The sequence below is a fragment of the Scyliorhinus canicula genome, chromosome 5 (assembly GCF_902713615.1).
Source record: "Scyliorhinus canicula chromosome 5, sScyCan1.1, whole genome shotgun sequence".
NCBI classification, from domain to species: domain Eukaryota; kingdom Metazoa; phylum Chordata; class Chondrichthyes; order Carcharhiniformes; family Scyliorhinidae; genus Scyliorhinus; species Scyliorhinus canicula.
In genome coordinates, this window is record NC_052150.1 from 93,046,135 (window position 1) to 93,057,529 (window position 11,395).

At 50.7% G+C, this 11,395-nt stretch overlaps 1 protein-coding gene across 1 annotated transcript in view; it reads left to right on the forward strand.

The window, feature by feature from the left end:
• efcab1 (EF-hand calcium binding domain 1) overlaps positions 1 to 9,046 on the forward strand; it is a 46,345-nt gene extending 37,299 nt beyond the window's left edge. Inside the window, exons 5-7 of the mRNA XM_038796431.1 lie at positions 7,004 to 7,051; positions 7,155 to 7,259; positions 8,771 to 9,046. Coding sequence (XP_038652359.1) covers positions 7,004 to 7,051; positions 7,155 to 7,259; positions 8,771 to 9,046 — 429 coding nt within the window. The remainder of the gene's footprint in view (positions 1 to 7,003; positions 7,052 to 7,154; positions 7,260 to 8,770) is intronic.
• Positions 9,047 to 11,395: the final 2,349 nt, after the last annotated feature.

Here is an 11,395-nt window from a genome sequence, read left to right on the forward strand (position 1 = left end):
AGCCGTTGCACATGGGTGAGGAGGATGCAGAAGGGTCGACCTTATTATCACAGAAGACACTCCCCAATCTAAGGGTCCCATCAAAAGTTCAACTTCATGGAAATATTCGAGCATCAGTATCTTATGAAGACTCCATCTCTCCAGGTAGCTGGTAGCTGGTGAAGGAGCTGTATGTTATGCTAAGAGCAGGAGTTAATGCCATTGGAAAGTGGGAAATACCCTGTGGCCTATTGCCTAAAGGTGATATTGGCACTCAATGTATTTGCCTCTGGTTTGTTCCAGGGATTATCTGGAAATTAATGTGCCATTTCTCAGTCAGGGACCCAAAACTATAATGAAGGCCATGGATGCCACGTACTGTTGCATGAGACAATATGTCATTTATGACCATTCAGGCTGAGAAAACAGTTGGCTTTAGGGCCATGGCTGGATTTCCCAGGTACATGGGTTCCTTGGCTGTGCTCAAGCAACTGTCAGCCCGGTACCTTGCAATCCCTCAATATTCAACTTGTCTGTGACTGCTGTAGGTGTATCATGTGGGGTCTCTGGAAAGCTGTCATGACTCCTCCCTCCTTCGACAGACCCAAGTGGTTCACCTATTCGGGCAGTCTGAAAGCCTTTGTGGTTGGATTATTGGAGGACAAGAGTACCCAATTGGCTTTTACCCAATAAAGACATGTCACCTAAACCCTCTATGCAACCCAAACATGCAGGTAGATCGCACATGTAACCATTATCACCTGAATACCTCAAGCAGGTCTTTGGCCTTCTGAAGATGATTTTTAGATGAGGAACTCTCTTTCTCAAAAGGCATTGGAAGCAGAGTGAATATATTTAAGGCAGAGGTAGATAAATCTTGATGAGCAAGGGGGTGAAAGGTCATCAGGGGGGCAGGAGTTAAATTCAAATCAGCCACGATCTTATTGAATGGCAGAACAGGCTCTAGAGGCCTAGCAGTCGACTGCTCCTAATGTATATGTTCATAAGAGGTGGAGCAGGTCCTATTATGGGCAAAGTAGGCGACATATGTTTACAGATACAGGGAAATGTTAGAATACTTAAACATTCAAAGGAAGTAGAATTTAACAAAGGATCGGTAGATGTGGAAATAATGGAGGCAATGGATGGTGGGAGAATTGAAAGGAGTTATTGGAAAGGCTACCTATACTTCGGGAAAATAAGTCACCTGGTCCGGAAAGCTTGCATTCCAGACTGCTAAAGGAATGGGGGTAGAGGTAGCAGAAAGGCAGACTGTAATCTTTCATCAGGTAAAATTCAGCCCATTGTCTTCCCTTCTTCCTGAGGACCAGCCTTATGAGAGGAATAGGTTGGATTAGAGTGGATTAGAGATGTTCTGTGAAAGAAATTAGTTGATAAACTGCTGATTGTTAAGCTTCTCATTTTATGTTTGTATGCTCTTAACAATATCAAAGTTCCTTACATAATGTAACACAGTGGAGGTGGGATGATCTGTCCCCCCTAGCCGAAAGTCCTGCTGGCGTGAATTGGTGCAAGTATTGAGGGGGGTTGACCTGGCAATTTGCAGCCTTGAGGCGTGACAAGGTAGTAAGTACTGCCAGATTGCTAATTGCTGCCAGATTGCTAAAGGTGATCCTTCCTGGGAAGTGGGGGTCTGGGGGGCTTGTGTTGGGTGGTGGGGCTCAGGTTAGGAGTCTTCCTTGAGATGGGGCCCCTTTGGCTGTTCTCCTCATCTGCAGCATTAAACCCATTAAACAGTTAGTATGTAACACTTAACGTTTTCCCATAATAAAGTGAAAATGTGCTCATCTGTACCCTCATATCATTAAGACAATCACTTATTGTCTCATAACCCCCCCCCCCCCAATAATAAAGTGAAAATGTCATCATCTGCACCCCTAAACCTGTTAAAATGTTTGTTAGTGTAATGACCTCCAATTGGCATTATTGGTTGGCCAATTGGAGTATGAGCTCCCTCAATGATAGCTCATTGAGGGGGCCCATATAAGCACCTGTGTAGGCTTTGTGATTCAGTCTTGAGTTGACTGGAATGCTAGCAGCCCTGTTGGAGCTGCTCTTGTATATAGTTATTGGAAATAAATATTGGTGTGGTGACGGGACTCCTGCCTCCTGTGGATTATCACAGTTAGTATGCCAAGTTTAAAGGTCTAAGAGATGAAGGTGAAGGCTATACCTTTAAAGTGGAGGAAACCTTTGAAGTGATTTTCACTCGGTCAATTTTATTGCCTTTTGAAATATTGAAGGTGGTGTGTATGGCTAGGTGGCTTAATGCTTTGAGCTGGATTGTTTACACTGAAAATGACCCTCCATTGTCTGTTCGAAGCATAGTGATTGACAGCTCGCTGGAACTTCAAAGCGATTAATCAGATTATTTGTTTATTTTTAAAGCTCTGTAGGGATCCATTAAGTCAGGGTAGCAGCTGTTTCTCTAACTGCATTTTTTTGTGAGTGTGCCTCTTTGTTCTGGAGGAAGAAACAGTTGTGATGGTTGCACCTTTACTTTATATGAAGCAAAATAAACAATCTGATATAGGGTGGATACGTGGGTTTGAGTAAGGTGATTGTGGCTCGGAACAACATTGAGGGCTGAAGGGCCTGTTCTGTGCTGTACTGTTCTATGTTCTATATAGGGCTGGATTCGTCAAAAATGGGGCTATATCCCCACGCCGGTGTAAAAACACTGGCATTTCACTCCAGACTTTCCGGGAAAAAATAAAGACCAATTGCTTACCTGTAGGGGGCTGGCAGGGACCTGGGGAGCTTTGCGCAGCTTTGGCTGCTTATACGGGCCCCCACACTTCCGGTTCCGAGTCCGCGCATGGTGCACAACGGCGGTCTCCTGCCGACAGACCTGGACCAACAAACAAGGTCCCACCGATTTAGCCCGCACCACACCACTCCATATGACCCGCCCGATCGCCGCCCCAGCCGTTCATAATGCCCCCACCAGGGACTGAGTCCCGACTGGCCAGACGTGGTTAGAACCACGGCGTCGAGAATTCGGATGGTCGGAATCGGAGTATCACTGGGAGGGCCTCTGTCAATGGCTCCCTAATGCGTGATTCGAGGCCAGCGATTCTCTGGGGACCAGAGTATCACGGGAGCGGCGCCGGGCCCGATTCGTGCATAAGCGCCCCCCCCCCCCCCGCCAAACACGATTTTGCCGCAGGGCTGCGGAGAATCCAGCCCATAAAATAGTAAAGAGGATTAATAAAGTAAACATAGACCAAATGTTCCCCCTTGTGGGACAATCTAGAATGAGAGGACATGGATATAGGTTGAGAAGCGGTAGATTTAGAACTGAGATGAGGAGGAACTACTTCTCATGGAGGGTGGTGAATTTGTGGAACTCGCTGCCCCATAGTGCGGTGGCATCTGAGTCATTAAATGGTTTCAAGAAGGAGAGAGATATATACCTGGTAAAAAAATTGGGTTAAAGGATATGGGGACCAGGTGGAGAGATGGATTTGAGACCAGGGAAGAGATCAGCCATGATCTGATTGAATGGTGGAGCAGGCTCAAAGGGCTGAATTGCCGACCTCTTCTCCTAATTCCTACTTTCCTAAGAGTCTCCTTAAAACCTACCCTTACTCATCAATGACATGCTATGGGATGAATTAGAATGTTAAATGCGCAATGTAAGTTTAATTTGTTGTTTTACATTTATTTTGAAACATGCAGCATATTTTTTTCCTTCATGCTGTAAAAACAAAATATAGGGCGCAATTCTCTGGCCGTGTTGAGCTTCAGCGAGAGCACAATGCAGCCAGAGAATCCCGGCAGAGCCCGGCATCCTCCTGGCAGCCTCACGCGGGATACACCCAAGCCCCAAGAATTGGAATCAGAACTCCGCCCAAAAGAGGTGGAACAAAACAGTGCTCACGGAAGTAGGTCTTAAACCTACTTAAGGCCTACTTACCAGGGATACACCGGCCTCCCTCGATTCTCCGGCCTCCCCAGGGAGGCTGAAGTGGGCAACAATCAGTGCTGGTCCACAAGAAAGTGGACCAGGTGGAACGGCACTGGGGGGGGTCTCCCAGGCCATCGGAGACCCTTGGGTGGTCATTGTCAGTACAGTGTGGCTCCCTGGCCCTCCCCTTGGAATGTGGGAACGTTGGCTCTGATACCCTGGTATTGCCACTGTGCTCAGCTGGCACTGCTAAGCTATCTGGAGACCTGTCAGGGTGGTAGTGCAAGGATGCCCAGGTGTCAGGATGGCGTTGCCAAGGGTCAGGGCCTGCGGGGGCCATGTGCATGAAAGGAGGGTGGGGGGAGGGGGGGGTTTGATGTGTGGGGTTGTGCAGGGCAGGTAAGTAGGGGCCAACGGGAGGTGGGGTGTGATGGGTGTGGGTCATGGAAGGGAGGGGTTGCTGTCAGGCGTATTGTGGGGGCCCCCAGGGACTCCATTGCATGGTGGCCTCATTTGGGTGGTGTGGGACAGTGCCCATGTATGTTTGGGGAGTGACATTTCCCATGGATGTGGGGCCTCACTTCGAGACCCATTCAAAATGGTGGCCCGATTTCTGAGTTCAGCTGAAATAATTCTAAGGGCGCGATCTTCCCAAAAGGGAAAAGTTCCTGAGCGAGTGTATTTTTTAGTTGTGTATTTCCTGGCACTTGCAGTGCCGAGAAACACATGGCTATTCAACACGACTAGCTTTAAAGAAGGGGCCTAAAAGGGAATGCACGGCTGAGGTCGCACATAGCTCTGTTTTTACAATGGAGAGCTCTGCTCGCCGGAACATCCCGTGTAGTGAGAGATCGGGACACCATATAAAAATCGTGTCCCGATCTCCGAGGCCCACAGTCCGAACGCAACATGGGAAGGTTCCCCCAGCCACCCACGCGCTCCCCAACACCCATACCCAGCAACCCCGGCCTGATTGCCTGCGCACAGAAAATGTCAGCTTGTCACCTTGGCAATGCTAAGCTGGCACCTTGACAGTGCCACTCTGAAAACTAGACTTCTGCATAGTGTGGAATATTGTAATATTTCCAGCACAAACTTATTCCGAAATGTTTGCTGTTCATTAAGGGGAAGAATGCCGATGCTGATGAATGAAATACATTGCCATTCTGAGAAACATAAGGGGTTCATTTTCATAGGGGTTCTCCTGTACCTTTGCCAGAAGAAATATGTGGCGGAATTCTCCGTTCCTGAGAGTAAGTGTTGACACCGAGGTAGGACTGGACACCACCCTCACATCCCCACACCACCCACCCTCACTCACACCACCCCATCGCCCTCACCACACCACCCACCCAATCACACAGATGCCACGGTAAATCAGGTACAGGTAGGAATTCCCAAGGGGGTGGACGTTCAGAGGGGGGCTGACCCCCGGGACTAGCTGTCATACAGAAAGATTTTGAGCTTCTGGAGATGCAGTTGCAGAGCCAGGGATTACACGAGGGGTTGTCAGTGAGAATCCAGCACCTGCAGATGCAGTTGGAGGATCTGTTGGAGCAGGAGGTGGCACCAGCAATGCTTGCTACCCAGGCCAATACCACACGGGTGGCACCCACGGCCTTGGGGGGGGGGGGGGGGGGGGCAGCAAAGGTTTCCGCTATAGATCAGCATGTCCAAGGCTCGGGGCACTCTGTGCAGGCTGTGGCCAAGGTCCGCTACAGGGCTGCCCTCTCACAGGCAGCCATGTGCCAGAGCCACCTGGTCATGGCAGCAGTGTTCTGAGCGTGACCCAGTCATAGCGGGCCATGGCTGAGAGCGTTCGTGGATGTGGCACAGATGCACAGACGCAGCGGGAGATGACCCAGTCCCAGAGGGAGATAATGCAATCACTGGCTGATGTGGCACTGACACAGAAGGTGGTGGCACAGTCGTAGCATAATTCCAGATGGAGATTGTCCACTTCCTGTGCTCCATGGCTGCGAGCATGCAGTTCCTGGCTGAGATGGCAGTGGACCTCCAGGACCTGCGGTGCCAGGTGACGGGGGAGCCTCAGGGGTTAGCTTCACTCGCACCCCAGTCCCGTGGAGTAGCCCGGGGGCAACCGGGCATCCCGAAGGAAGAGGAGTTGATGGGGCCCATGCCGGGGACTCTCGTTGGAGAGGTGCAGCAACACTGCGGCACCTCGGACTCCTCCCCCTACCAAATATCCCTGGAGCGTCTGGTGGGCAATGGGCAGAACAGGATGGCACCATGCCACCTAGGACACCTGAGTAGCAGACGGGCCCATCCAAGCCTGGTTTCTCCATAAGACGGCAGCCAACGGAGACCCCGGTCGCAGGACACTAATCATAGCAGGCCGCCTCCACTCCTACTGTACCATCTGGGGATCCACCTAGTAACATTAGGGTCCCTAAGGCCAGAAAGTTAGACACCAGGTGGAGAATCGCGGAGGCCCCGGCCCACTAATGATATGCCAACAGCTTCTACTGTACATGCGGAGTGGCACGCATTGACGTCATTGGCGAGGCACTGTAGAATTGTGATTTGGTGTGAAACCGGCGCCCGCCACAATTTCAGCCTTAAAACCGATTCTCCACCCAATTATGTTTCCCAATTCCGGTGTCAGCCAACGGATAATCCCGTCCATGGGGCAGGATTCTCACCGGCGGGCTGCTCCATTTTGCCCGCTCCCGGGGGTTTCCCGACGGCGTGGGGCTGCCCCACAATGGGAAACTCCATTGACCGGCCAGCATAATGGAGAATCTTGCCGGCGTGGTAAGGCAGAAATGTGGCACGGCGAGGTGGAGCATCCCACCCATGGTTTTCCAGTGTTTCTGCAAATCATCCACCAGAGCTTTGGAGAATCCATACTGAAGTTTCCCCTGAATATCAGCAACAAGTACTTCTTGATCAGGAATAGCAAAACAAATTACCTCGTAAAGTTCCTGTTATTTTTCCTCAATTGTGGGAATTGCCAGTTCCCACAACATTTATTAATGTGATCTTTTTAAGTGAGGTTGACAACTTGAACAGAATTATGAGCCCATACTGACTAAAAATGAGCTTTTAACTGCCTAAATAAATCTTTTGTAGGACCGTAACTTTTGGAAGCGTGTTGGAAGAGGGTATCGAGTGCTAAAGGTGAATGGACAATGTGGTAATTTACTATACCACTCAATTGCTCCATGTGATCTAATTCTAAATGATTAATTATTGTTGCAAAATGTGTCCTTTTCATTACTAGGACTACGATCATGATAACAAAGTTTCATATGCAGACTTTGAGAAGGCAGTAAAGGTTGATAACCTCTTGTTGGAAGCTTTTGGACCTTGCCTACCAGATTCAAAGGTAGGCTGTTGGAAGATGCAATTTAATGTTGCCTAAATTGTTATATAAAGTGAATTATCACTCCATTTTCAGCATTATTTTGGGATGTGGGCAAATAGCACAATATAATGAATCCATTGAACACTAGTGTATAAGCAACACACAAATAAGTCCCCTCCCTTCTATGGGGAGGAAGTGGTGTATTGAAAATGTAATTGGACTAGTTATCCAGAGGTCCAGGCTATTGCTCTGGGCACATGGGTTCAAATCCCACCATGGCAACTGGCAGAATTTGAGTTTGGTTCTTTCGTTTTTTTAAATAAATCTAAGAATTAACCATGACATCATTGTCATGAAAACCCATCTGTTCATAGGAAATCTGTCATCCTTACCTGATTTACATGGGACTCCAGACTGACAGCAATGTGGTTGATTCTTAAGCACCGGAAATGACAATGGCGCACTTAGCCCTGTTGCCCTTGAAAAGCCCTCCTTTCTAACATCTAGGGGCTTGTGCCAAAATTGAAGGAGCTGTGCCTTAGACTAGTCAAGCCACTAGGAGACCCACAGGACAGACCCACTAGAGGTGGCAGCACAGTAGTATACAATCTGGAGGGAGATGCCCTGGAAGTTCTCAACAGTACCTCTGGACGCCAAGAAGCCTCATAACATCAGGTCAAACATGGGCAAGAAAATCTCCTGCGTACCACCTATCCTCTGTGGCACTGCCACACAAATGAGATGGTAACTGAAAACTGAGCATCTATGGGTTTTCCGGTGGTGACATGTGTGTGGAGGTCGTACATTAGGTGGCTCCTGCTAATATTTTTTTTTTGGCCCTTTTGCACAGATTTTGGGCAAATTTTACATGATTGATCCTTTGAAAAGTTGCGGCAACTAATCGAAATACCAGAAGAAGAATAAGGGGAGAAAAAGTGCAAGCAATGGTCTGCTGGAGGGCTCGGGTTCAGGGAGGAGTGTGGTGGGAGGAAAGATGACAGGAGCAAGCTCGCTGGGTGGGGCTGCCCCCATTACAGTGGAAACGCTGGCTGAAGTGATGGCTGTTGAATTTAGCGGCAGTTTGCCAAGCATTTTGATAGGTATTGAGAGGAGATGATGACCTCACTCAAGAAGTTGGTGGATGACATACTTGCCTTGGGAAATACACGACAGCAGTGTGGGAGCAAGGAGAGGTATTGAAGGGGGTGGAGGTGGCATTGTTGCGGCAAAGCGACCAGTTCACCTCGATGGGTGAGGAGTTGCAGAGGGTGGAGGAGAGTAACAAAAGGTTGATAGCCAAAGTGGAGGACCTGGAGAACAAGTCACAAAGGCAGATTGCCTGAGGGGCTGAAAGCCGATAGAGTATTTTGGCGGAGATAGTTATAAAGTCATATATGTACAGCTTTGTTCGGCAAGTTGTTGGTGGAGGTGGAGGATCCCTTCCTCTATTAGCTGGACAGGGCTCACTGGTCGCTCTGGCTGAAACCAAAGGCAAGTGATCCACCCAGAGCTGTAATAGTCCATTTTCATAGGTACCAGGTGAAGGAGAAAGTGCTGAGATGGGCGAATCTGAATCGAGAGGTGAGGTGGAAGGCAGTGGTATTCGTATATACCAGGATCATATGGCGGAGCTGGCAAGATGGCGTGAGGCTTTTGGTAGGAAGAAGGCAATATTGTACAAGAGCAACGTGCAGTTTGGGGTGGTCTACTCTGAGAAGCTGAGAGTTACTCACATCTCCAGAGACTACTACTTTGAGATGGAAGAGGAGGTGGAGGCATTCCTGAAGGCTGAAGGACTGGGCCTTTGAGTTTGGACTTTGTTTTGATCTTGTTTCTCTCTTTCAGCTTGTATTTTGGAGGGGATGATTGAGGACTTGGGGTAATATGTTGGGACTTGTTTCTTCTTTGTTTGGATGTTGATTGTGTTGAAGCGTGTGGAAGGACTGGGTGTGGAGGGGCTTTATGTTGGTTTTCCTTTTGGTATTGGGTATGTGGGGGCAGGGGATTCTGATACGGACGAACTCGCTGGCAAACGTAAGTTGGCTAGTGTGGTGGTATGGATATGAGCACTGCCATTGGTGCAGAGCACTGGCTTCCCATTGGCTCTGGCTGGTCATGTGCCTCTGGTTGGGACTAGTCATGTGACTGCTCTCCAATTGGTCGAGAGGCAAGTAGGTCCCGCCTCCGAGGCGGGTATAAGTACCAGAGTTCCCGGCGGTCGGCCATTCTCTGTAGTCGACCACCGGGCTAACAACTAGCAGATTAAAGCCATTATTTGGATCCTAAATGTGTCTTGAGTCGAATTGATGATACATCAATTTAATCTGCTAGAATTTTAGATTGGAGCTTCGCATCAAGCCTGACTGCCTCCGCACCAGCCCGCATGCTGCAAATGCGTCTGCAATTTTTAAACACTGGCAGGCGTGTTTTAATAGCTACCTGACGACTGCAGCCGGCAAGCACACCAAGGAGCAGAAACTCCACATCCTCCACTCATGCGTGGGCACATTGGTCTACGCAATGATCGAAGACGAAGGCGACTTTGATGCGGCCATGGAGATTCTCAAAGGACACTTTCTCCGGCCGGTCAACGAAGTATACGCACGGCATCTCCTGACGACCAGACAACAGTTCCCTGGTGAGTCCCTCAACGAGTTTTACCAGGCCCTCGCAGCTCTAGGGAGAATGTGCACATGTCTCCAGGTTTCGGCGACGCAGCACATGGAACTTCTAATCAGAGACGCTTACGTTGCTGCCATGCAGTCTCCTTCTATCCACCAATGATTGTTAGAGAAGAAAGCCCTCAGTCTAGCTGAGGCAAGGACTTTGGCAACCTCCCTGGAGGTTGCTGACCTGAACGCCCGCGCATATGCCCCCGGCCGCGCAGCAACCCCCTGGACTTCATGGCACACGCCACCCCCGTCCTCCGTGGACCCCGCCCCCCCCCAAGCCTGCGCCGCGGGTCGCTTCGACAAACTAGCGGGGCCCCGTTTCTATTTCTGTGGCCTCTTGAAGCACCCGTGCTGCCCGGCCCGCTCCGCACTGTGTAAGAGCTGCGGGCAGAAGGGCCACTACGCGGTGGTCTGCCAGACCAAGTCAGTCGCTGCTGTTCCGCGCAGCGACCGCGGCGTGGTTCCACGCCGCGCAGCAACTTCTCCGGCCCGCCTCCCGGCCCCCGCAACGGCCCCACGGTCCTCCAGACCCGCGCCCCCAGCTGCCCCGACCGGCCCGCAGACGCCGCTGACACTGCCCCCAGCCGCCACGAAGCTCCCACGGGCGCCGCCATCTTGGGCCCCGAACGCCATGTGCGGGCCATGGGCGCCGCCATCTTGGGGTCCTGGCTCCACGTGCGGGTCCTGGGCGCCGCCATCTTGGGACCCCGACTCCACGTGCGGGTCCTGGGCGCCGCCATCTTGGGCCAACTCGGAAGACCCTGCAAGCGACTACTCTGCCACCGAAGAGGATCTGGAACTCTCACCACGACTGGCTTCCATCAAGCTCGACCAGTCGCGACCACGCACGCTCGCCAAGACTATAACAATGGTTCATCTCAACTGACACAAAACAAGGTGCCTGCTGGATTCCGGGAGCACGGAAAGTTTCGTCCACTCCGACGCGGTAAGACGCTGCGCGCTCCCCATCCACCCAGTTAAACATAAAATTGAATTGGCCTCAGGTTCGCATTCCGTCCAAATCACCGGGTGCTGGATAGCGGACCTCACAGTCCAGGGGAGGGTTTTCAAAAATTTCAAACTCCTCATTCTCCCCCGTCTATGCGCTCCGGCACTCTTGGTCCTGGACTTCCAGTGCAACCTGCAGAGCTTGACCTTTCAATTCGGTGGCCCTATTCCTCCTCTTACTGTTTGCAGCCTCGCGTCCCTCAAAGTGGACCCCCCTTCCTTGTTTGCTAATCTCACCCCAGATTGTAAACCTGTCGCCACTCGGAGCAGACGATACAGTGCCCAGGACTGGACCTTCATCGGGTCCGAGGTCCAGAGGCTCCTTAAGGAAGGAGTTATCGAGGCCAGCAACAGTCCCTGGCGAGCCCAAGTGCTGGTAGTTCGGACTGGGGAGAGAAACCGGATGGTCATCGATTACAGTCAGACCATCAACAGGTTTACACAGCTGGACGCGTATCCTCTCCCCCGTATTTCTGA